General features: G+C 37.8%; 1 protein-coding gene across 4 annotated transcripts in view; it reads left to right on the top strand.

Annotated features, from left to right (window-relative positions):
• Positions 1-27,832, top strand: part of PPP2R3A (protein phosphatase 2 regulatory subunit B''alpha) — a 213,279-nt gene that overhangs the window by 98,399 nt on the left and 87,048 nt on the right. For all 4 annotated transcript variants that reach the window (XM_041733964.1, XM_041733967.1, XM_041733965.1 and 1 more), the window contains one exon: positions 5,306-5,408. In XM_041733964.1, coding sequence (XP_041589898.1) covers positions 5,306-5,408 — 103 coding nt within the window. The remainder of the gene's footprint in view (positions 1-5,305; positions 5,409-27,832) is intronic.

The raw sequence follows: 27,832 nt of genomic DNA on the forward strand, positions 1-27,832 counted from the left end.
ACTTGAAATGTGTACACGTTCTTTCATTCATCTAGCTTCTTTCACTCCAGTGTGTGTCAGACCTGAAAAGGCCTTAACTGGGGTATGTACCAGGGGTAAAAAGAATAGAGATACTGTACAGCCCTTGTCAGAGGTGTCTTTAGCTGTTGAGATCAGCATTGTCAGTCATCTAACAGTCTCTGAAAGTAGCAAGAAGTGAGATGATTCTTACAGTTGTTTGAGAGAGAACTTTGAATAAGCTGGGAGACTGAAAAAAGGAAGTAGTCTATTCTGTAAGAGATACGTGCCAGAAAGAACTGTAAATTCTTACATTTTAAGTAATTTTGAATATTCTAGGACCCTACATTTGTGAGCCTGAGGCTGACTACAGCAAAGGAAAGCTGTTAACCAACTTGACTGACCTGCAGCAAACTACATAATATTTGAGTAGCGGCCAGGGTTTTTTCTGTCTTAAGACTATATGTCACTGACATCAGGTGGACGTTTATGTTGGCGGGGTAGAGCAGCAGCCGCGGCCACAACAGCTGTGTTCTTTTATTGAGATGGATCATTTTAATTTTATCTCTAGGGAAAAACTATTTCTACAAAAGCAAAAGGGGGAAAAAAGACCTGAAGCACAAGCCTTCATTTTATGTAACTACAGGAAACTGCTTATGAAGTCATATAGCATGGGCAACTGTCCCTGTCTTTTCTCATTTGAAAAAAATTTCCATGAATGGATAAGTATGTCTCTATATTCAAGCGTTAATCTTAACAGCCCTATACTAAAATGGTTGGAGCGCCCTCTAGTGGGAGCTTCTTTTGGTGCTCTTAAAATGCTTATTTTAGTTTATTTTAGAGTTTGTATTTAAATTCCAGTTAGTTAACATACAGTGTAATAGTAGTTTCAGGTGTACAATACAGTGATTCAACAGTTCCATACAACACCCGGTGCTCATCACAAGTGCACTCTTGAATCCCTATCACCTATTTCACCCATCTCCCACCCTCTCTGCCCCAGAAACCATCAATTTGTTCTCTATAATTAAGAGTCTGTTTCTTGGTTTTTAAAATGCTTTTTAAAAGCAAGGGTGCTTTAAGGGAGACCCTAATATGGCTATTTGGGGAGACTAAGCAGCTAAGCATGATGGTTTGAGTTATCATACTGACCTTGAAGATGTGTTTATTTTTGCAATTTTTAACAAATTTTACCCTTTGCATAAAATGACTTGGGCCCAAGTATAGTACATTAAGCTCTCTCAAATACAAAAAAATAACTGGCAGATAATGACACAGAATTAAAACATTGGTATATATGTATACAACCTGACTTGCTCCAATAATAGGCTCTACATAATTTTGAAAAGTAAAGTCAAATGTAAAAAGTCACAGGATAACAAGAAATAATTTCTCTGCTATCCCAGTGCTCACGGGGAGGAGGCTTCCTAGCCCTCCTCCTAATGGTTTGAAGATAAACACCTGAACAGACTCTTGCTCCCCTGCCTCTACATTCCATCCCTTCCCTTCTCCATTGTCTGTTTCCTATCTATACTCTGACATCTATTTGCTTACAGTCAGGACATTTTTAGGGGAAAGACATTGGTCCACAGCTTCTTTGAGCTTCTAGATTACCAGCTTTGCAACAGAGCTCCTCTCAAACAGTAATATTTTTCCAGTTCCTTTTTTTTTTTTTAATGTTAGCATTTCATTTGTCTCTTAACAAGACAATATTTTGTAAGAGCCCTGAAAGATACCAGTTTAGAATAGCTATGTTTATTTTCTCCAGTTTCCACAACTCTTATTTATCTCCTTTTCTCTTCCATATAGAGTTCACCAGCCACTATTATTGGCTTATAAATCATAACTCACCTTTTCTTTCTTTTTCATAGGAAAAAGCCATTCTTGATTTGCCTTTTTATTTTCATCGTATCTCTCATCTGTGTCCTCTTTTCTTTATGAAAGTGCTCCTTTCCAAAGATCTCACCATCTTTTTATTGTGATCATCCTAACCATTTTCTAGCACTTACTACATACTCATCTTTTTCTGAAATGTATATCTGTTTAACTGTAGTGGCCTTGATATGCTGAAGAATGATAAGGAGAATTAATATACAAATTATACTATAGCTTTAATAATCACAAATGAAGTCAGTTTAAGTATATATCTGTTAGATCACATTTTTGAGAATCTTCTGTGTGAAAGTCACTATGCTGGTGCTAAGGAAGAAAAGATCTATCTATAACTGTGCCTGCCCTTTTGGTGCCAGAGAAATAAAACTAACAGTACAATGGTATATATAATACATATAAGTTAAACAGTACAAAAATCAGTAAAGAGGGATCCCTGGGTGGCTCAGCGGTTTGGCGCCTGCCTTTGGCCCAGGGCGTGATCCTGGAGTCCCGGGATCGAGTCCCACGTCGGGCTCCTGGCATGGAGCCTGCTTCTCCCTCCTCCTGTGTCTCTGCCTCTTTCTCTCTCTCTGTCTATCACAAATAAAAACAAATAAATAAATCTTTAAAAAAAAATCCGTAAAGAATTTAGTTCCAAGAGAAAGCTTTTTGAAGAGGTGAGTTGTTAGCTGGACCTTAAAGAATAGCCAGCATTCAGATAGCAAAATTGGGAGGGGTGGTATTCTAGGAGAGTAGAATCGCATGAGAAATGGCACAGAGGCAAGATTGTACATGACATACTTTGAGAATGGTGGATCAGGCCAGCTGCCTGGAATGGAAGTTTCCTTTAGCAAAATAGTAAGATAGGTAGGTAGGTACACTCCCACCTAATTGCAGAGGGCCTTATATGCTCAACGTAGGCATTTAGACTTCCTCACATAAGTGGTGGAGAGCTATTGAACATTTTTGAAAAGGGGAATTTTTTTTATAGTTTTTGAAGCACTGTTCTTTTATTTTTTTATTTTTACTTTATTTTTTATTCATGATAGTCACAGAGATAGAGAGAGAGAGAGAGAGGCAGAGACACAGGCAGAGGGAGAAGCAGGCTCCATGCACCGGGAGCCCGACGCAGGACTCTATCCCGGGTCTCCAGGATCGCGCCCTGGGCCAAAGGCAGGCAACAAACCGCTGCGCCACCCAGGGATCCCTGAAAAGGGGAATTATATAATCAAAGGATTATATAATATCTTCAGGAAATATTTGTTAAATATCTTGAGGATATATTTGTTAAGATTCTTGTATACCCATCTTGTATTCCAGGCACTTAGGGATCCAAGCTAGAAACCAGGAGTCATCATGGACTTCTCCCTTCCTTTCACCCCTCCACACCCAGCAACTGCCATGTCCTTCTCATTTCAACTAGATTTGCCCCTTTCTCTTTGTCTCCCACTGCAACCACATATGCTCAAGCCCTTGGCTGGATTTTTGCTTGTTATTTATGAAAAACACATCTGATTGTGTCACTGTCAAAGTTAAAATTCTTTTGCAGAGTAGGCTACAATCCAGGCTCCCTGACCTAACATAAAAGGAGATCCCTGGGTGGCTCAGCTGTTTAGCGCCTGCCTTTGGCCCAGGGCGTGATCCTGGAGACCCGGGATCGAGTCCCGTGTTGAGCTCCCTGCATGGAGCCTGCTTCTCCCTCTGCCTGTGTCTCTGCCCCCACCCCCCTCTGTCTCTCATGAATAAAATAAAATAAAATAAAATAAATAAAATAAAATAAAATAAAATAAAATAAAATAAAATAAAATAAAATAAATAAAATAAAAAAAATAAATAAAATATAAAATAAAATATGAAAACCAAATATATTTGTATATCCTGGTAACGAATTATTGGAAAGCAAACTTACAATTAAAAAATAATAATAATAAATTAAATTTAAAAAGCTCCCAGTCTGACCATGATTACTAGACAGCTAAAATCCTTGTAAGATAAGCAAAGACAGCACCTTAAGTGGAACCTAGTAGAAGCCACTAGGGAGTGAGGGTCGGTTGGGGTAGAGATGGTCCCCCTCTAAGTAACTCTCTGTATGTGAGAACCTTAGAACATATACGAAAAGTAGGCTAAAATAATGGCTTCACAGTCTCTTCTCCAAATTACACATTTCAACTTTTGTGATTATTGTTTGCAAACTAAGAGGTCACATGTGAATTACTAGTCACCGAACAGCTTATAAAAGAATACAGTCTAGCCTCAATCTGAGCTCTTCTGTTTGCTCTGTAATCTAATTCCTTGCTGAGAAGGAAGATCCAATTCTACATGCTCCTGTCCCCTTCTCTTACCGTCCCTACGTCTGTAAGTGCCAGAACATTCCATGCACTCTCACACCAGACATTTGTACATGTAACCCTCTTGACCCACAAAGTCCTTCTTTCCCACTTCACCTTTTTAGGGAATCTCACTGCCTTCCTGTGTCCTTCTGTGACACCCATGCTTATTCTGTTGTGACCGTCACAGTAGTATAATCTTACTGGTATAGCTCTCTCACTACACTGTAAGCTCCTTACAGAGCACATGACTGTGTCTTATTTTCTTTGTATCCCAGGTATCTTCAAGGCCAGACACAGTATGTGGCACACAATTAGCATTCAATAAATGATTAAAGAAAAAAAAATAAGAAAATGTGGAAACCAATTGGATGTGGAGAAAATAGGAAGAGAAATAAGTTTAAAATGACTTCAAAATTGCAAGCTCAGATAACTCAGGATGGTACCACTTTTAACAAAAATAGATGTCCGTGAAAAGGACTGACTTTGGAAGGAAGATTTTTTAATTTGGTTTTTGATATTTTGACTTTGTTATCAGAGTATAGTTACTAAGTGGAAATGTTCAGTAATTTAGCTGGACATGAGGAATTCTTAGAACTTAAAGACTTAAAATGGCATTCATTCTTTTTTTTCCAGCCTGGTCCTTCAAAATCTAATTTGAGAAGACTCCTATCTGGTTGGCCCTGAATATATCTGCCAACCTGGACAAACAGAAGTTTTTATTTTATGTGGTGCATTGTAGTTCAACTGATGTATTCTCTCCTGGATAGCTGGTGGGTAGCTCTGGAGTTCTGGGTCTGGATGTCCTGTGCTAAACCTGAATGGACATTCTCCCTCAGGTGTATTTTTACCCACACTAGTGCAGCTGACTGTGGTATCAGCCACAGAAGCATTTTACAAAAATAAGACATTTTGTTGTTGAGCTTTTATTGAGGTGTCCCTTTGACAAAATCAAGAACATATAAAAACTCCCTATTTTTTAATCATTGGAAAGAGAGACCTTGATTCTGGATCTAAACGGCCTTCAGTTCAGGCTGCAATTACCAACTGTTGATATTATAGATATTGTTCACAGTAGCTGTCTTTCTAAGCGGTTGTCTCTTTCATAGGTTGCTGAATGACCATCATGATGACGCCTCTAAGTTTATCTGTCTGCTAGCAAAGCCCAGCTGCAACTCTCTAGAACAGGAGGATTTTATCCCTTTACTTCAGGTAATGTTCATTTCCTTCTAAAAATGGGTTTTATTTTTAGAGTTTGAGGTTTTTAATTTTTTTTCCACTGTAAGATAAGATACATAAATCTAGAAGTCGGATTTGTAGAAAAGTGGTTTTTAAACTCGTTTTAACAACGAGATCCTTTTGTTAAATGAAAACATAGAACCCATAGTATAAAATGGATAAAACAGTGCTACTCCCATTGAAGCAAAGGAGGGGGTGCTCCCCCTTGCCCAACCATGGCAAACACTGAAACACTTTCTGAAACCAGACATTTGGTCTACTTGGCCTAGCTGACCTATCCCCAACAGAAAGAGCCCAATTGGGGAGTATATCTATACTTACATATATAGAGATATAAATATTTTATATGTTTATATGTATGCCTTCCAGTAAGAATCAGGTACTTACCAGTACTGGATCTGTTCTTACAGTAGCATTCTTCATAGACTGATATGTTACTTGTTAATATTCTTAATTTCATTTCTAAATATTTAGGTTTTTTTTTTTTTAAGATTTTATTTATTCATGAGAGACAGAGAGAGAGGCAGAGACATAGGCAGAGGGAGAAGCAGGCTCCCTGCAAGGAGCCCAATGTGGAGCTTGATCCTGGACCCCAGGATCACACCCTGAGCCAAAGGTAGTCACTCAACCACTGAGCCACCCAGGCATCCCTAAATATTTGGTTTTCCTAAGCAGATCACAAATTCCTTGAAGCTAAGGTCTGTCTTTCAAGTCTGTTGAATGCTTATCATTGTTTTAGCTGTTCTAGTAAATGCTTGTTGACTTGTTAGTGAGGATGCCTGAAGAAGGACATAAAAATACATTGACATAGTTTTTTTGTTTTTGTTTTTGTTGTATTCATGGCTACTGTCACTTTTGGTAAATTTTTTTTTTGGTTGAAATAGGACACATACACACAAAAAAACACAAATCATAAGTGTAGCCACCAATCAATGAATTTTCTCAATGTGAGTACATCTGTGTAACCAGCACCCAGATCAAGAAGCAAACCTCACCAGTATTCCCAGAGTTCTTGATGCTCCCAGTCACTGAAACCTAATGGTTACCACTATTCTATGTGTAATACAGTATGACATAGATTTTTAATTACTTTTTAATTACTTTTATTAAGTAATAAATTTCCACGTTTGGTTATTATTTATTTTACATTCATAGTCTTCAGACTTGTCTTAACTTGCATGATGGTCCTAATTATCTTTAGACTCATGTGCTACATGTTATTGTTCCCCTTTAAAAAGTATTCATGAGAATGAGAACTCTTTGTAGTTCTTTACATTTAATTAGGATCATTATGCATAATAATGTCCGATGTTATATATTCCTTTTTTTTTAGATTTTATTTATTTGTTTGTTTTTTCATTTATTTGAGAGAGGGAGCATGAGTGGGGAAGAAGGGCTGGGCAGGGAGCCCAACATAGGGCTAGACACGGGGCTCAATCCCAGGACACTAAGATCATGACCTGAGCCCAAGGCAGACATCCAACCAACTGAGCCACCCAGGTACCCCCAACATTATATATTCCTACTTATGTTTTGTCACATCATAAATATTTGATATTTGAACTGTATTGCCACTAAAACATCAGATTCTTATTGTTATTATAAGCGGTATGATTTTATTGATTTTTTTACTAATTTTTTTCATTTTAATTCCACTATAGTTAACATACAGTGTTCTATTAGTTTCAGGTGGATGGTGCAGTGATTCAACAATTGTATACTCAGTGCTCATTATGATAAATATAGCCTTAAGTCTCTTTATCTATTTTACCCATCCCCCACCCATGTCCCTTCTGGCAACCACCAGTTTGTTCTCTGTAGTTCCTAGTCCCTCTGGCTCTAGGGATTGTAAGGATATCCTTTTGTTGCTTGTTCCTGGTGCCTCATCACTCCTTTGTATTTTCCTTTAACCTGCCCATGACTCTCCACATAGTCTCTTCATGAAAGGTTTATATCAGTGAATTCTTTTTTCTCTGGGGACCCTATTCCTGACTGAGTTTTATTAGAATCTTTAATAAAACCTCTGACAGGAATATAAATTAAACCCATATCAAGATAATTACAAACAATAACAAAACTATAATTATGAGTTGGAAGACATTTATACTTCATTTATTAGGAGAAATTTTCTTTTTCTTTAACAAGTAGACTTGTGCAGTCTTCAGGTAAAAGTTGACAGACTGAATAGATACATTGTTCTCTCATTCTGTCCCAAACTTCTCTGAACTTAAAGTATAGGAATTTAAAGGAAATAAACACATGAAAATGAATGGAATGGTAGAGAGGGATAAAAAAAAATGAATGTCAAGTGATTTCCAATTTCTATAAGATAGAAAGTAGAAGCAGGCTAAGGAAACCACAACCCCAAATGAGGGGCTGTATATGGGCCACAGTAGAGAAGTGAGCTACTCTTCTCTATTCTCTCAGCAGGATCCCAGAGTAGCAATAAACTCAGGGTTGGCAGTTCTGATGGAAAGTATTAGAAATGAGGATTCATTGAAGGTTGGTATATAGAACAATGGACCAGTTGACTTCCTACTTGGTTCCCAAAAGTAAAGTGCATCCTGGCATTTACTCAAAAGCATAAACAAAATAACAAACCATAAAGCATGCTAAGACAAATTTCAGTAGAGAAACACCCTAGACAGTACCTGGCCAGTACTCCTCAAAACTATCAAGGTTATCAGAAACAAAGTTTGCAAAATTGTTAAAGCCAAAAAGAGCCTAAGGAGATATGACAGCTAAATGGAATATGAGATCCTGGGTAGGATCCTGGAACAGAAAAAGGTTATTAGGCAGAATCTAAGTAAATGTGAATAAAGTATTGTTTCTCATACATGTCTCTCATACATGATAATAATGTATCAATGTTGACTTATTGTAACAAATGCTAATATAATGTAGGGCATATGGGAACTCTGTATTGTCTTCTCAATTTTTCTTTATTCTAAAAAATAAAGTCTATAAACATTATTATATTCAGAGAGATTATATAATAAGAATAGAATGTTATGAAAACAGAAAGCTAACCAGAAAGAGTTGTTAGCATTTTAAAATGTAGAGGAGTCCTGGATGGTTTAGTCAGTTAAGTGTCTGACTCTTAATCTCAACTCAAGTCTTGATCTCAGGGTTGTGAGTTTAAGCCCCATTCTGGGCTCCATGCTGGGAGTGGAGCCTATTTAAAAAAAAAAGTTAAATTTACCAAAATTTAAAATTTTGTCATAAGTCCTGAAAACTAAAGTTTAGGACATCTCACAGGGAAGGAGAGAAAGCTAAGGAGAAAGGGAAAGAGGAGACATAAAGGGCCAATTCAAAAATTTCAACAACTAACTGGAGTCTGGAGAAGAAAGAAGGGAGAGAGGAAATCACAGATATAATTGCAAAATGGAGAGAATTAGACTGGGATGATAAGATGGGTATAAAGAACTAGAACCCAGTAAGATTCCTTGGGATCCCTGTTTCTCTCTGTGGGGGAAACACAACATGCCTATGTAACCAGCAAATAAACAAAAATAGAACTTGACACTCCCCCTAGCCTCTTATGCTCCCTCCAATCCTGCCCACAGAAATAAAGAAATAATACAGAATACAAGTCTTTTGATCGAAAAAAGCCAAGTAAAAGAAACAAACATGTCATCTCAAAATTTTTTTAAAAAATCAATAAAAACAAATACTAAAAGCTTCCAGAGGGAAAAACCAGGTCCCTTTAATAACAACAGAAATTGGGGTGGTATTAGATTCTCATTATTAACTCTAGGGAAATGGATTTGAAGTCAGATTTCCAATATCCTGCCAAGCTGTCAGTCAGATATGAGGTTAGAATAAAGGCATTTAAAAACTCAGAAAGGGGATCCCTGGGTGGCGCAGCGGTTTGGCGCCTGCCTTTGGCCCAGGGCGCAATCCTGGAGACCTGGGATCGAATCCCACGTCGGGCTCCCGGTGCATGGAGCCTGCTTCTCCCTCTGCCTTTATCTCTGCCTCTCTCTATCTCTCTGTGACTATCATAAATAAATAAAAATTAAAAAAAAAAAAACAAAAACAAAAACTCAGAAAGTTTATCTCCCTATTTCCTTAGTTACTTGAATATATATCGAATTAAGTAAAACAAGGGGTACCTGGGTGGCACAGTTGATTAAGTGTCTGACTCTTGGTTTAGGCTCAGGTCATGATCTTTGGGTTGTGGAATGGAGCCCCACACCACCAGGCTCACTGCTCAGTGAGGAGTTGAGTCTGCTTGGGATTGCCCCTCCCCAGCACTTACATACAAGTGCTTTCTCTCTAAATCAATCAATCAATCTTTTAAAAAATGAAGTAAACCAACAAAGAGGAATACATGAGATCCATAGAATAGTGGATTCATCCAGTGAGAATCAGTGTAAGGAAGACCTTAGATGGCAACTGAAGAACAGCCAGTCCAGAATAGAAGAGGTGATGGGATTTCTCTAGAGGTTCTTCATAAAGGGGAATAGGGAGAGGAGGAATTATTCCATGCAGTACTATTATATTTGAGAATAGGGAAAGTGGAGGGTATGTTTTATAGCACAGCATTCTATATGAACAAGTTCTAAAAAAAGAAAGCAATTCAAGAGGCACCTGGGTGGCTTGTTAAGCATCTACCTTTAGCTCAGGTCATGATCCTCAGGGTCCTGGAATCAACCCCAACTTTGTGCTCCCTGCTCAGCCAGGAGTCTGCTTCTCCCTCTCCCTCTACTCCCCACTTGTGCATGCTCTCGCTCTCTCTCTCAAATAAATAAAAATCTTTTTTTACAAAATAAAAGCAATTTGAAATTCCAAGAAAGCTGGAAAAAAAAAAAGCTTTATAAAACAGTCATGATCTAAGCTTGAAGCAAACCGAAGAATAGCGTGATTACAAACTGATGGAGAGTAAGAAAAGAAAGTCCATTTAACTTCAGTTCTCCTTTGAATGCCCACAGAACATGATGTTGGACCAATAAGAAAGTAGGAACTTTATCCAGGTATGGAAGCACTAGCAGGCTCCATTTTTCTTGCCCTCCTACCTAGCTGGCCCGGTGTGGGTAGGTGCCAGTTCTGACACTTTCCATCTTCTTTGCCAGCACCACTGACCCCATTCCATCGTTTCCTTGCAAACCTGCCCCAGCAGGCCCCCTCCAAAGTGGCCCCCAACCTGCCACACCCAGCAGGCACCCTAAGCTAGGACTGGTACCCACCTCCAAAGCAGTTCCCACCACATTACACCTGTGTGCAGTCTTGGCTGGGACCCACACTCTCCAAAAACTACTCCTACCCAGGAGGTCAGGGGCAGCCCTGCACACAGCTGTTGTCACCCAGCCACAAAAGGAAGTAACATGCAACCAAGACACAGTCACCCCTGGAGAACCTGGTTCTTGTGACCAGGGGAGATTTCACTTCTGGGCCCCACAGGATGCCTTCTACATAAGGCCACTTCTTCGAACCCGGAAATGTAGCTGATTAACCTAAAACATAGAAACAAAGAGAGTCAGACAAAATGAAGAGATGAGAATGAGAGAACAAGACAGAAAACAACCTTAGAAAAAGAACTAAACAAAATGGGAATGAGCAATCTACCTAATAGGGAGTTCAAAGTAATGGTAGTAATGAATGAACACAGTGAAAACTTCAACAAGAGATAGAAAATGTTAAAAAGAACCAATCAGAGCTGAAGAACAATAATTGAAAAATACACTAGAGAGAATCAACAGCAGTTAGAGAATGCAAAAGAATGGATCAATGATCTGCAAAACAGCATAGTGGAAGTCATTCAAGTTGAAGAGCAGAATGAAAGATTTTAAAACGGGGATATTTTAAGGGACCTCGTAGACCTCAGGCATACCAACATTGCATTAGAGGGACCATAGAAAGAGAAGAAAGAGAAAGTAGTAGAAAACATATTTGAAGAAATAATAACTGAAACTTCTTTAACCTGGAAAATAAAAGGCATCTGGGTCCAGGAACTACAGAAAGCCCCCAGAGGTCCACTCAAGGCACATAATAATAAAAATGTCAAAAATTAGAGATAAAGAGAATCCTAAAAGCAGCATAGGAAAAGCTACTAGTGACCTACAAGGGAACACCCACCCATAAGACTATGAGCTGATTTTTCAGCAAAAATTTTGCAGGCCAGATGACAATACTGTATATTTAAAATACTGAAAGGAAAACACACACACACACACACACACACACACACACACACACACACAACTAGGAGTACTTTACCTAGCAAGAATATTTCAGAATTGAAGGAGAAACAAATAAAAGATAAGTTTATCACCACTAAACCAGCCTTACGAGAATTGTTCAAAGGACTTAATTGGGGGGGAAAAAAAGCCATAACTGGAAGTAAGAAAATTGTGAAAGAAAAAAAATCTCACTGGTCAAAGCAAATATACAGTAAAGATAGTAAAGATAGCTCAGCTACTTGTAAAGTGGTTAAAAGGTGAAAAGACAAGTAGTAAAATCAATTAATTAGTAATTGATTTTAAGGGATTAGTAATTAGTTAAGGGATACATAAATTAAAAGTTATAAAATATAACATGTTGAGGGGGGTAGAAGATTAAAAATGTAGTGCTTTTAAAATGTGTTAGGACTTAAGTGACCATACACTTCAAAGTCATCTATTCACAAGGGAAGACAGCAAGACAAGAAGAAAGGAACAAAGAACTACAAAAATACAATGAGAAAACAACAAAATGGCAGTAAGTACATAATTGTCAATAATTAAATGGACTAAATGCTCCAATCAAAAGGCATTAGGTGACTGAATGGATAAAAAAGCAAGACCTACATATATGCTGCCTACAAGAGATTAACTTGTAAGTAAAGGGATAGAAAAAAAAATATCCCAAGCAAATAGAAACAAAAAGCTTGGGGGGGGGGGGGAAGGCTGGAATAGCCATACCTATCAGACAAAATAGACTTAAAACAAAGACTATGGGGCACCTGACTGGCTCAGCTGTTTAAGCATCTGACTTGATTTCAGCCTAGGTCATGATCTCAGGATCATGAGATTGAGTCCCACATTGGACTCTGCACTTAGTATCAAGTTTGCTTACAATTCTCTCCCTCTTCCCCAGCTCCCCTATACACACACACCTATACACACCTCTCTCTCTCTCTTAAAAAACAAAAAAAAAAAACAAAAACTGTAACAGGAGACAACAAAGAGGTCAGTACATAATGATAAAGGGAGGAATCAATCCAATAACAATATAACAACTATAAATATCAATGTACCTAACATAGGATAATATGTAAATAGATGAAGCAGATATTAACATACATTGGGGAAGGAATTGACAGTAATCCAAAAATAGGGTTTTTTTTATCTGTCAATAGTAACTCTGAACGAGAACGGGCTTAATGACCCCATCAAAAGGCGCAGGGTTTCAGACTGGATAAAAAAGCAGGACTCATCTATTTGCTGTCTACAAGAGACTCATTTTAGACAGAAGGACACCTACAACCTGAAAATAAAAGGTTGGAGAACCATTTACCATTCAAATGGTCCTCAAAAGAAAGCAGGGGTAGCCGTCCTTATATCAGATAAATTAAAATTTACCCCAAAGACTGTAGTGAGAGATGAAGAGGGACACTATCTCATACTCAAAGGATCTATCCAACAAGAGGACTTAACAATCCTCAATATATATGCCCCGAATGTGGGAGCTGCCAAATATTTAAACCAATTAATAACCAAACTGAAGAAATACTTACATAATAATACACTTATACTTGGTGACTTCAATCTAGCTCTTTCTATACTAGATAGGTCTTCTAAGCACAACATATCCAAAGAAACGAGAGCTTTAAATGATACACTGGACCAGATGGATTTCACAGATATCTACAGAACTTTACATCCAAACTCAACTGAATACACATTCTTCTCAAGTGCACATGGAACTTTCTCCAGAATAGACCACATACTGGGTCACAAATCGGGTCTGAACCGATACCAAAAGATCGGGATAGTCCCCTGTATATTCTCAGACCATAATGCCTTGAAATTAGAACTTAATCACAACAAGAAGTTTGGAAGGACCACAAACACGTGGAGGTTAAGGACCATCCTGCTAAAAGATGAAAAGGTCAACCAGGAAATTAAGGAAGAATTAAAAAGATTCATGGAAACTAATGAGAATGAACATACAACCGTTCAAAATCTTTGGGATGCAGCAAAAGCAGTCCTGAGGGGGAAATACATCGCAATACAAGCATCCATTCAAAAACTGGAAAGAACCCAAATTCAAAAGCTCACCTTACACATAAAGGAACTAGAGAAAAAGCAACAAATGGACCCCACCCCCAGCAGAAGAAGACAGTTAATTAAAATTCGAGCAGAACTCAATGAAATCGAGACCAAAAGAACTGTGGAACAGATCAACAGAACCAGGAGTTGTTTCTTTGAAAGAATTAATAAGATAGATAAACCATTAGCCAACCTTATTAAAAAGAAGAGAGAGAAGACTCAAATTAATAAAATCATGAATGAGAAAGGAGAGATCACTACCAACACCAAGGAAATACAAACGATTTTAAAAACATATTATGAACAGCTGTACGCCAATAAATTAGGAAATCTAGAAGAAATGGACGCATTCCTGGAAAGCCACAAACTACCAAAACTGGAGCAGGAAGAAATAGAAAACCTGAACAGGCCAATAACCAGGGAGGAAATTGAAGCAGTCATCAAAAACCTCCCAAGACACAAGAGTCCAGGGCCAGATGGCTTCCCAGGGGAATTCTATCAAACATTTAAAGAAGAAATCATACCTATTCTACTAAAGCTGTTTGGAAAGATAGAAAGAGATGAAGTACTTCCAAATTCGTTCTATGAGGCCAGCATCACCTTAATTCCGAAACCAGACAAAGACCCCACCAAAAAGGAGAATTACAGACCAATATCCCTGATGAACATGGATGCAAAAATTCTCAACAAGATACTAGCCAATAGGATCCAACAATACATTAAGAAAATTATTCACCATGACCAAGTAGGATTTATCCCCGGGACACAAGGCTGGTTCAACACTCGTAAAACCATCAATGTGATTCATCATATCAGCAAGAGAAAAACCAAGAACCATATGATACTCTCATTAGATGCAGAGAAAGCATTTGACAAAATACAGCATCCATTCCTGATCAAAACCCTTCAGAGTGTTGGGATAGAGGGAACTTTCCTTGACATCTTAAAAGCCATTTACGAAAAGCCCACAGCAAATATCATTCTCAATGGGGAAGCACTGGGAGCCTTTCCCCTAAGATCAGGAACAAGACAGGGATGTCCACTCTCACCACTGCTGTTCAACATATTTCTGGAAGTCCTAGCCTCAGCAATCAGACAACAAAAAGACATTAAAGGCATTCAAATTGTCAAAGAAGAAGTCAAACTCTCCCTCTTCGCCAATGACATGATACTCTACATTGAAAACCCAAAAGCCTCCACCCCAAGATTGCTAGAACTCATACAGCAATTTGGTAGCGTGGCAGGATACAAAATCAATGCCCAGAAATCAGTGGCATTTCTATACACTAACAATGAGACTGAAGAAAGAGAAATTAAGGAGTCAATCCCATTTACAATTGCACCCAAAAGCATAAGATACCTAGGAATAAACCTAACCAAAGAGGTAAAAGATCTATGCCCTAAAAACTATAGAACACTTCTGAAAGAAATTGAGGAAGACACAAAGAGATGGAAAAATATTCCTGCTCATGGATTGGCAGAATTAATATTGTAAAAATGTCAATGTTACCCAGAGCAATTTACACGTTTAATGCAATCCCTATCAAAATACCATGGACTTTAAAAAAAAAAAAAATACCATGGACTTTCTTCAGAGAGTTAGAACAAATTATTTTAAGATTTGTGTGGAATCAGAAAAGACTCTGAATAGCCAGGGGAATTTTAAAAAAGAAAAGCATAGCTGGGGCATCACAATGCCAGATTTCAGGTTGTACTACAAAACTGTGGTCATCAAGACAGTGTGGTACTGGCACAAAAACAGACACATAGATCAATGGAACAGAATAGAGAACCCAGAAGTGGACCCTGAAATGTATGGTCATCTAATATTCGATAAAGGAGGAAAGACTATCCATTGGAAGAAAGACAGTCTCTTCAATAAATGGTGTTGGGAAAATTGGACATCCACATGCAGAAAAATGAAACTGGACCACTCTCTTTCACCATACACAAAGATAAACTCAAAATGGATGAGAGATCTAAATGTGAGACAAGAGTCCATCAAAATCATAGAAGAGAACACAGGCAACACCCTTTTTGAACTCGGCCACAGTAACTTCTTGCAAGTTACATCCACAAAGGCAAAAGAAACAAAAGCAAAAATGAACTATTGGGACTTCATCAAGATAAGAAGCTTTTGCACAGCAAAGGATACAGTCAACAAAACTCAAAGACAACCTACAGAATGGGAGAAGATATTTGCAAATGACATATCAGATAAAGGGCTAGTTTCCAAAATCTATAAAGAACTTATTAAACTCAACACCAAAGAAACAAACAATCCAATCATGAAATGGGCAAAAGACATGAAGAGAAATCTCACAGAGGAAGACATGGACATGGCCAACATGCACATGAGAAAATGCTCTGCATCACTTGCCATCAGGGAAATACAAATCAAAACCACAATGAGATACCACCTCACACCAGTGAGAATGGGGAAAATTAACAAGGCAGGAAACCACAAATGTTGGAGAGGATGCGGAGAAAAGGGAACCCTCTTACACTGTTGGTGGGAATGTGAACTGGTGCAGCCACTCTGGAAAACTGTGTGGAGGTTCCTCAAAGAGTTAAAAATAGACCTGCCCTACGACCCAGCAATTGCACTGTTGGGGATTTACCCCAAAGATTCAGATGCAATGAAACGTCGGGACACCTGCACCCCGATGTTTCTATCAGCAATGGCCACAATAGCCAAACTGTGGAAGGAGCCTCGGTGTCCATCGAAAGATGAATGGATAAAGAAGATGTGGTTTATGTATACAATGGAATATTACTCAGCAATTAGAAACGACAAATACCCACCATTTGCTTCAACGTGGATGGAACTGGAGGGTATTATGCTAAGTGAAATAAGTCAATCGGAGAAGGACAAACAGTGTATGTTCTCATTCATTTGGGGAATATAAATAATAGTGAAAGGGAATATAAAGGAAGGGAGAAGAAATGTTGGGAAATATCAGGAAGGGAGACAGAACATAAAGACTCCTAACTCGGGGAAACGAACTAGGGGTGGTGGAAGGGGAGGAGGGTGGGTGTTGGAGGGGAATGGGTGATGGGCACTGAGGCGGACACTTGACGGGATGAGCACTGGGTGTGTTTCTGTATGTTGGTAAATTGAACACCAATAAAAATTAATTTAAAAAAAACAAAAATAGGGTTTTTAAAAAGTTTTTATTTAATTCCAGTTAATTAACATACAGGATAATATGATTGTCAGGTGTACGATATAGTGATTCAACACTTCACTACAGTACCCACTGCTCATCACAGCAAGTGCACTCTTTAATCCCCATCATCTATTTCAACCAATACCTTACTCAGCTCCCCCTCTGGTACCATCCGTTTATTCTGTACAGTTGAATCTGTTTTTTGGTTTGCCTCTTTTTTTCCCTCCTTGTTTTGTTTTTTAAATTCCACATGAGAGGGCAGCCCAGGTGGCTCAGTGGTTTAGCGCCGCCTTCAGTCCAAGGCCTGATCCTGGAGACGTGGGATCAAGTCCCACGTTGGGCTCCCTGCATGGAGCCTGCTTCTCCCTCTGCCTGTGTCTCTGCCTCTCTCTCTCTCTCTCACTGTGGCTCATGAATAAATAAATAAAATCCTTAAAAAATAAAATAAATTCCACATGAGTGAAATTGTATGGTATTTGTCTTTCTCTGACTCACTTACTTCATTTAACATAATACACTCTAGCTCCATTCATGTTATTGCAAATAGCAAGATTTCATTCTTTTTATGGCTAAGTAATATTCCACTGTATATGTACATCACATTTTCTTCATCTTTTCATCAGGGGATGGGCATTTGAGCTGTTTCCATAATTTAGCTACTGTAGGTAATGCTGCTATAAACATCAGAGTGCATGTATCCCCTTGAATTAGTGTTTTTTTTATCCTTTAGGTAAATACTTAGTAATACAATTGCTGGATCATAGGGTAGTTCTATTTTTAACTTTTTCAGTAACTTCCATATTGTTTTCCAGAGTGGCTGTACCAGTTTGCACTCCCACCAACAGTGCAAGAGAGTTCCCCTTTCTCCACATCCTCACCAATACCTGTTGTTTCTTGTGTTGTTAATTTTGGCCATTCTGACAGGTGTGAAGTGATACCTCATAGTAGTTTGGATTTGTATTTCCCTGATGATAATGAAGTTGAGCATCTTTCCATGTGTCTGTTGGCTACCTGTTTGGTCTTTTTTGGAAAAATGTCTGTTTATGTCTCCTGCCCATTTTTTAATTGGCTGTTTTTTTTAATTGGGTTGATAAAAAGCCTCAACATAGTAGGGATAAAGGGAACATCCTCAACATAATAAAGGCCGTATATGAAAAACCTTTAATTTTTTTTATTTTTTTAATAAATAATTTTTTAATTGGGTTGTTTTTGGGGTGTTGAGTTTTAGAAGTTCTTTATAGATTTTAGATATCAGATATGTCACTTGCAAATATCTTCTCCCATTCCATAGATTACCTTTAGTTTTGTTGATTGTTTCCCCATTATGCAGAAGCTTTTTATCTTGATGAAGTCCCAATAGTTCATTTTTGTTTTTGTTTCCCTTGTCCCTGGAGACATAGATAACAAGAAGTTGATATGGCTGATGTCAGAGAGGTTACTGCCTGTGTTCTCCATTAGGACCTTCCTGTCTCACATTTAGAGATTTCATCCATTTTGAGTTTGTTTTTGTGTATGGTGTAAGAAAGCGGCGCAGTTTCATTCTTTTGCATGTTGCTGTCCCGTTTTCCCAACACCATTTGTTGAAGAAACTCTTTTCCATTGGATATCCTTTCCTAATTTGTCAAATAATAATTGACCATATAGTTGTGGGTTCATTTCTGAATTTTCTATTCTGTTCCACTGATCTATGTGCCTGTTTTTTTGTTTTTTTTTTAATTTTTTTAAATTAATTTTTATTTATCTATGATAGTCACAGAGAGAGAGAGAGAGAGAGAGAGGCAGAGACATAGGCAGAGGGGGAAGCAGGCTCCATGCACTGGGAGCCTGATGTGGGATTCGATCCTGGGTCTCCAGGATCGCGCCCTGGGCCAAAGGCAGGCGCCAAACCGCTGCGCCACCCAGGGATCCCTATGTGCCTGTTTTTGTGTCAGTACCATACTGTCTTGATCATTACAACTTTGTAATATAGCTTGAAGTCTGGAATTGTGATGCTTCCAGCTTTGTTTTGCTTTTTTAGATTGCTTTGGCTATTTGGGGTCGTTTGTGGTTTTATACAAATTTTAGGATTGTTTGTTTCTAGCTCTGTGAAAAATGCTGGTGATATTTTTATATGGATTGCATTAAATGTATAGATTGCTTTGGGTAGTATAGACATTTTAACAATATTTTTCTTGTAATCAATGAGCGTGGAATTCTTTCCATTTCTGTGTCGTCTTCAGTTTCTTTTATCCTTGTTTTATAGTTTTCAGAGTACAGATCTTTTATCTCTTTGGTTAGGTGTATTCTTAAGTATCACCTTACCGTTTTTGGTGCAGCTATAAATGGGACTGATTTCTCTATTTCTCTTTCTGCTCCTTTATTATTGGCAATATATAGAAATGCAACAGATTTTGGTATGTTTTGATTTTGTATCTTGCAGCTTTACTGAATTCATAAATTCATTCTAGCAATATTTTGGTGGACTCTTTGGGTTTTCCACCTGGTATCATGTCATCTGCAATAGTGAAAGTTTGACTTCTTCCTTGTAATTTGGATGCCTTTTATTTCTTTTTGTTGTCTGATTTCTTGTCTGTAGCTGGGACTTCTAGCACTCTTACCACTGTTAAATAACACTGTTAAATAATGGTGGTAACAGTGGACATCCCTTTCTTATTCCTGACTGTAGAGGAAAAGCTCTCAGTTTTTCTCCATGAGGATGATACTAGCTTGGGTTTTTCATATACGGCCTTTATTATGTTGAGGATGTTCCCTTTATCCCTAGTATGTTGAGGCTTTTTATCAAGAAGGGATGCTATACTTTGTCAAATGCTTTTCTGCATTTATTGAGAGGCTTATATGGTTCTTGTCCCTTCTTTTATTAATGTGGTATATCCCGTTGATTGATTTGCAAATTTATTCCTTGCAACCCAGGAATAAATCCCACTTCATCGTGGTGAATGATTACTTTTAGTGTACTGTTGGATTTGATTTGCTAGTACCTAGTTGAGAATTTTTACATTCCTATTCATCACAGATATTCTCTTTTTTTAGGGGGCTGTTTTTCTAGTTTTGGAATTAGAGTAATGCTGACCTTGTAGAATAAGTTTGGAAGTTTTCCTTCTTTTTTTTTTTTTTTTTTTTTTTTTTGGAATAGTTTGAGAAGAATAGGTATTAACTCCCCTAAATTTTTGGTAGAATTCAGTGAACTGTGAAGCCATCTGGCCAGAGACTTAGAGATTTTTTTATTACTGATTCAATTTCTTTGCTGGTTTTCAGTCTCGTTAAGCTTTCTTTCTTTTTTTTTTTTTTTTTTTAAGATTTTTTTTTCAATTTATTTATTTGAAAAAGTTGATAAAATTGAAAAATTGATAAAACCCTAGCCAGATTTATCAAAAAGAAAAAGAGAGAGGACCCAAATAAATAAAATCGCCAATGACAGAGGAAAACTAACAACCAACACCACAAAAATACGATTGTAAGAGAATATTATGAAAAATGCTATGCCAACAAATGGGGCCCTCTAGAAGAAATGGATAAATTCCTAGAAACATAGAAACTACCAAAACTGAAACAGAGAGAACTTGAACAGAATGTGTGGGTAGCTTGGTTGGTTAAGCATCTGTCTGTGGCTCAGGTCATGATCCCAGGTCCTCGGATTGAGTAAGATATACTTTAACCTCCATGTATTTGTTATGTTTCCATATTTTTTCTTATGATTAACTTTAAATTTCATAGCATTGTGATTAGAAAATATACATGGTGTGATCTCAGTCTTTTTGTACTTGTTGGTACCTGATTTGTAATCTAGTATGTGATCTGTCCTAGAGAATGTAGCCTTTTGCCCTTGAAAAGAATGTGTATTCTGCTGCTTCAGGGTGGAGTGTTCTAAATGTATCTGTTAAGTCCATCTGGTCCAGTGTATCATTCAAAACCATTGTTTCTCTGTTGATTTTCTGCTTAGATGATCTGTCCAATGATATAAGTGGGGTGTTAAAGTCCCCTACTATTATTGTATTATTAGTGAGTTCCTTTTATGTTTATTATTGTTTTATATATTTGGGTGCTCTCAATTTGGGGGTATATTTACATTTGTTAGATCTTTTTTGATAGACCACTTTATTATGATGTAGTACCCTTCTTTATCTCTTGTTACAATCTCTGGTTTAAAATCTAGTTTGTCTGATAGAAATATGGCTATTCCAGCTTTCTTTTAATGTCCATTTGCATGATAATTGTTTCTCCATCCCCACATTTTCAATCTAGAGGTGTCTTTAGGTCTAAAATGAGTCTCTTGTAAGCAGCATATAGATGGATCTTGTTTTTTTATCCATTCTGACACCCTCTGTCTTTTGTTTGGAGCATTTAGTCCATTTACATTCAGAGTAATTATTTATAGGTAAGAATTTTGTGCCATTGTATTACCTATAAAATTGGTGTTTCTGGAGGTTTTATCTTTTCCTTTCTAGTCTTTGTCATTTTGGTCTTTCACACTAAAAAGAGGCCCCCTCTAATATTTCCTGCAGAGCTGGTTTAGTGGTCACAAACTCCTTTAGTTTTTGTCTGGGAAACTTTATCTCTCCTTCTATTTGGAAGGATAGCCTTGCTAAATGGAGTATTCTTGGATGCAAATTTTTCCCATTCAGCACTTTGAGTATATCATGCCACGCCCTTCTGGCTTACCAAGTTTCTGTTGAGAAATCTGTAGTGAACCTTATGGGTTTTCCCTGGTAAATTAAGAACTTCTTTTGTCTTACTGCTCTTAAGATTTTTTTTTTTTTTAAGTGGGCTCCACACAGGGCTTGAACTCAGTACTCTGAGATCAAGACCAGAACTGAGATCAACAGTCATTTGCTTAACTGATTTAACCACCCAGGGTCCCTAAGATTTTTTTCTTTATTTCTATGTTTTGCAAATTTAATTACAGTGTGGCTTGGCATTGGCCTGCTTTTGTTGATTTTGATGGGAGTTTGTGCCTCCTGGATCTGGATGTTTGCTTCCTTCCCCCATCTTAGGGAATTTTCTGTGCTATTTCTTGAAGTAAGTGTTCTGCCCCCTTTTCTCTCTCTTTCTCTTCTGGGACTCCTGTAATACAAATATCGTTAAGTTTGACAGAGTCACTGAGTTCCCTAAGTCTATTTTCATGTTGCATAATTTTTTTTCTCTTTTGTTCAGCTTCATTATTTTCCATCATTTTTTCTTCTTGGTTCACTAATTTGTTCCTCTGCTTCTTCCATCCTACTGTTCATTGCATCGAGCTTGTTTCCAATATCATTTATTGCATTCTTCATCTCTGATTCTTTTTTTAACTCTTTTATCTTTGTGGTAAGAGTCTCACTGAGGTCTTTTCACAAGTCCAGTGAGTATCCTTATGATTATTGCTTTAAATTCTCCACAGGCATGTTACTTATATCTGTTTTGCTTAAATCTCTGGCCATTGCCTTGTCTTGTTCTTTCATTTGGGATAAATCACTTCATCTTGGCATTTTGTCTATGTCTCTGCCTTCTTCTCTGTGTTAGAAAAGCCAGTTATGTCTCTTGCTTCTGAAAGTAAGGCCTTATGAAGAAAAGGTCATGTACTGCCTAGGGCCTGAAGCTTCAGGGAGTGTCTACAGTGTGTGTTGCATATGTTCTGCTGTTGTGTTTTGATACTCTATCCTTCAGGCCAGTTGCCTGCAGAGGCTCTCCTTGCCTGCTGTGGGCAGTGTTTAGTTCCTGGCCTGAATGTGGTGATTTTAACTAGGTGTGATCTGGTCCGCTTTTTCAATGAGACCTGTTACCAGCTCCACCATAACCGAGATTCTGCAGAACTCTTTGGTCAGGAGACATGGCATGGGCAGGGCTTTGTCATGGTCTTCTGGGGATTGGTCTCACTCTAGTGGAACTGAGGGAAGTTTGACCAAGGGGCAGTCCCACTGGAACACAGGAGAGTGGGGCTTAGTGTAAGCAAGTTAGGCAGCCAGTTTTAACACTTTCTTGCTTCCCACAGGTGACTCTGTTATGCTGAGGGGCAGGGGAGAAAAATGGTGCCAGCCAGCATCTTTGTTCCTGAAGAGGCATCTCCATGAATGCTGCCTCTCAGGTGCATGCTTTGAGAAGAGTAAATGATCTCCCCAGTGTGTGGCTCAGGTGTTCTTCAGATCACTGTTTCCATGCTGTTGACCCCTGGGTTGTTTGCCTGCCTTCTGTCCACAAGCAGCACATTCTCTATCAGCCTCCATCCCATCCAAGCCCTCTGGCCTTTAAAATTCCAGGCTTTGATTCCTACTGGTTATAAGAACTCACAGAATTCAGCCCCGCTTGTCTTCTAAGCCAGTGGCTTTGTGGAAACATTCTTCTTGTGCATTCCCCTGTGTACTCCTCTCTCTCTTACCCTTTTCTGCAACCATGGCTCCCTCCCCCTCTGTAGCACCTGTGATCTGCTTTTCCCCTAACCATGTCTCTCTGCTTCCTACCTTCTTCGATGTGACCTCTTCTCTCCTTTTAGTTGTGGAGTTTGTTGTGTCGTAGGTCAATTTCTGGGGTACATAGGACGATTTGGCATTTATCTAGTTGGGTTCCTGGGATGAGGTGAACCTAGGGTCCTCCTACTCCACTGCCATCTTCCTTTATTGCTCTAATTTCTCTAAAATATAGTAGGGGATTTTAACACCTCACTTACATCAATGTTTAGATCATACAGACAGAAAATTAATAAGCAAGCAGTGACCTTAAATGACACACTAGACCAGATGGACCTAACAGCTACATGCAGAACATTCCATCAAAAAACAGCAGAAGTGCACATGGAATATTCTTCAGAATAGATCAAATTAGGCCATAAGACAAGTCTCAATAAATTTAGGAAGATTGAAATCATATCAAGCATTTTTTCCAACCACAATAGTATGAAACTAGAAATCAATTACAAGAAAAATTACAAGACCTATTTATATGCAGCCCACAGGAAACTCCCTTCAAACTTAAAGACACATACAGACTTAAAAAACACAAATACATGAAGGCTAAACAACATGCTACTAAACCACTAATGGGTCAGTGAGGAAATCAAAGAGGAAATTTAAAAATACCTTGAGACAGAGCACCTGGGTGGCTCAGTTGGTTAAGCGTCTGCCTTAGGCTCAGGTCATGATCCCACGGTTGTGGGATCAAGTCCCACATTGGGCTCCCTGCTGCTTCTCCCTCTCCTCCTGCCTCCCACCACCCCTGCTTATGCGCTCTCTCTCCCTCTTTCTTTCTTTCTCTCTCTCTCTCTCTCTCTTTCTGTATCAAATAAAATTTTTAAAAAAATACCTTGAGACAAATGAAAATGGAAACACAACATTCAGAAATCCACTGGACACAGCAAAAACAATTCTAAGATGGAAGTTTATGATACAGGCCTGCCCTAAGAAACAAGAAAAATTTCAAATGAATGTTATAACCTTACACTTAAACTAGAAAGAGAACAAAGAGCAAAGTTAGTAGAAAGAAGGAAATAATAAAGATCCTCTGATCTTTATTATTGAAAATAAATGAAATAGGGATGAAAAAAATAGAAAAATCAATGAAATTAAGAGATTTTGCTACATGCAAAGGAATGAAACTAGAGTACTATCTTATGCCATATACAAAAATAAATCCCAAATGGAGTAAAAACCTAAATATAATTCCTGAGATTATAAAACTTCTAAAAGAAAAACATAAACAATAAACTCTTGGTCATAAATCTTAGCAATATTTTTTTGAATCTATCTCCTCAAGCAAGGGCAATAAGTGTAAAAATAGTTGGGACTATATCAAACTAAAAAAAAACTTTATACTGTAAAGGAAACCATCAACAAAATGAAAAAGCAACCTACTGAATGGGAGAAAATATTTGCAAGTGATATATCCAATAGAGAGTTATATTCAAAATATATAAAGAACGTCTACATTTCAACAAAACAATCCAATTTTCAAAAAATGGACAGAGGACCTAGATAGACATTTTTCCAAAGAAGACATACAGATGGCCAACAGACATATTGAAAAGATGTTCAAAATCATTAATTAAAAAAAAAATCACTAATTAGAGGGACACCTGGGTGGCTCAGTGGTTGAGCATGTGCCTTTGGCTCAGGGCATGATCCCAGGTCCTAGGATTGAGTCCCACATCAGACTCTTTACAGGGAGCCTGCTGTTTATGTCTCTGCCTCTCTCTGTGTGTCTCTCATGAATAAATAAATAAAATCTTTTTTAAAAAATCATTAATTATAAAAATGCAAACCATAATGAGATATCACTCACACTGGTCAGAATGGCTAGTATCAAAAAGACAAGAAATAGCAAAAGTGTTGACAAGGATATGGAGAAAACAGAACCCTGGGCACAATTGGTGGTAAATTGGTAAATGTAAATTGATGCAGTCACCATGGAAAACAGTATGGAGTTTCCTCAAAAAATTAAAAATAGGAATACCATATGATCCAGCAATTCCACCTCTGGATATTTTTCCAAAGAAAATGAAAACTCTAATTCAAAAATATATGTGCATCCCTGTGTTCACTGCAGCAATATTTTAATAGCCAATATATGGAAGCAATCTAGTATGTATCAGTATATGAATGAGTAAAGAAAATGTGATATATACACACAAATATTACTCAGCCATAAAAAGAATGAAATCTTATCATTTTCAACAACATGGATGGACCTAGAGGGTGAAATGTCAGACAAAGAAAACCAAATACTGGATGATTTCACTTATATGTGGAATCTAAAAAACAAAACAAATATACTCATAAATATAGTGAACAAACTGGTGGTTGCCAGAGGAGAAGTGGTTGGGAAAACAGGTGAAGGGGATTAAGAGGTACTGCCAGTTACAAAACTAAGTCACAGGGATGTAAAGTACAGCATAGGGAATATAGTCAATAATATCTTAAATAACTTTGTATGGTGGAAGGTGGTAACTAGATTTATTGTGATCATTTGTAATATATATAAATTCTGAATCACTGTTGTGATTCAAACTGAAATTGATATAATAGTGTATGTCAACACACGAATTAAAAAAATATCAGGTGAAAAAAAAAATAAAAAAAAATATCAGGTGAGAAATATAAACAATGATTTTCAAGATGCTGGATATCTAGCAACAAAAGATAGTGACTGCTGACAGAAAGCAAACATGGTCCACTTTATGGTTATCCTAGCTTACTGCCTTGCGAGAGTTTCCAGGCCACAGTGTGGGAATGGGGATTCTAGGCAGAGTCTATCAGACTCCGAGACAGAAGTGAGAGCTAGGAGAACCAGGGTAGCTAGAATACTTGGGACAGAACACCAGAGAAATCTCCAGATATCTTTAGAACTCCTCCATAAGTATTCAGCAGAGTACTGATTAGGAGATGTATCTGGGGAAAAGTAACCAAAGCTAAAGAAAGTGCTATTATCCATGATTGGAGTGAGCAATATAGTACCTATCAGTCCCACGGAGCCAGGAATAGTATTTGCCCCTGCCACCCAGACTGGAAAGCCTCATAAATGCACACAACTTTGGATAGAGTACTTTTAAGAATTTTGCTTCAGTAATGGAGAATAATTAATCCTAAATTAAGCATTGCTAGGTCCTGTCTAGCCGATTTAGAAAGCAAGACCTACTAGGATAAAAAGAGTTTTAAAGTAACAACAGCCTTCCAGAACAAAGCTTGAGAATATTTTTAAGAATATAAAAATATCCAGCATTCAAACAGGTGAAATTCACAATGGTTGATGTCATCAGGCATGCAAAGAAGCAGAAAAATACAACAGATAATAAGGAAAAAAATCAATTGAAACTGGCCCAGATGTTAGAATTGGACAAGTACATTAAAACAGCTATCATAACTGAATTCCATCTATTCAAAAAGTTAAGACATGGAAGATAATGTATTTTTTAAAACCCAAATTGAACTTGTAGAGATGAAAACTAAGGTGTCTGGGGTGCAAAATACACAAGATTGGATTAATAGCAGATTAAACATTGGAAGTGAAATGATTAGTGAATTTGAAGATATAGAATAGAAACTATCCAAAATGAGAGATGGAGACACAAAGAAATTAAAAATAAAAAGAGCGTCCATAAGCTGTGGGATATAACTTCAAGCAAAAAAGGAGAGGTGAGGGGATTTAAAATAAAGAATTTATCAGGTCTTTGTCCCAAGTTCTTAGGACAGAGCTGCTAAATCCTTAAAATTTCCCAAATGATAAGATGTCTTTGTTTTAAAGAGTGGGCTCCTGGGACCATGCCTGAGTTTATACTAATGAGATGACTCATTAATGGTGGGCTCCAGATAGTTTCAGAATGGAGACTTGCTGTGCCAGAAAGGCCAACCATGTGATTAGAGGTTAGGGCTTTCAGTCAGGTAATATTAACTGGACCTCCAAAGAGGGGATGGAGCCTGGAAATTGAATTCAGTCATATGGACAATGATTTAATCAAGTATGCCTACCTAATGAAACCCAATAAAAACTGTGGATGCTGAAACTCACTGAAGCACAATGATGTACTGGGAGGGTGCCATGTCCTGAGAATAGAAGCTTCGTGTCTCAGGCCTTCTCAGACTTTTCCCTCTGCATCTCCTGTTTGGCCGAATAGTAATCATAGAATAGAATGAATACAGTAGAATAGCAATCATTATATAGCACTTTCTTCATTTCTGTGGGTCACTCAGGCAAATTGTTAAACCTAAGGAGATAGTAGAAACCCCCAAATTTATAGCCAGTTGGTCAGAAATGTAGATGACATGGGAACCCCAAAGTTAATGGCTGGTATCTGGAGTGAGAGAAGTCTTAGAGAGGACTGTGCCCCTAACCTGTGAAATCAGTACCAATTCTGGATAGTTAGTGCTGAAATTGCATTGCAGGTAGACAGAAAAGTTATTTGAAGAGATAATAGCCCCAGATTTGCTATATTGGATAAAAACTATAAGCTCACAAACCCAAGATGTTCAATAAGCCCAAAGCACAATAAATGCCAAGAAAACTATATCAAGGCACA

This window comes from Vulpes lagopus, chromosome 19 (genome assembly GCF_018345385.1).
Source record: "Vulpes lagopus strain Blue_001 chromosome 19, ASM1834538v1, whole genome shotgun sequence".
NCBI classification, from domain to species: Eukaryota; Metazoa; Chordata; class Mammalia; order Carnivora; family Canidae; genus Vulpes; species Vulpes lagopus.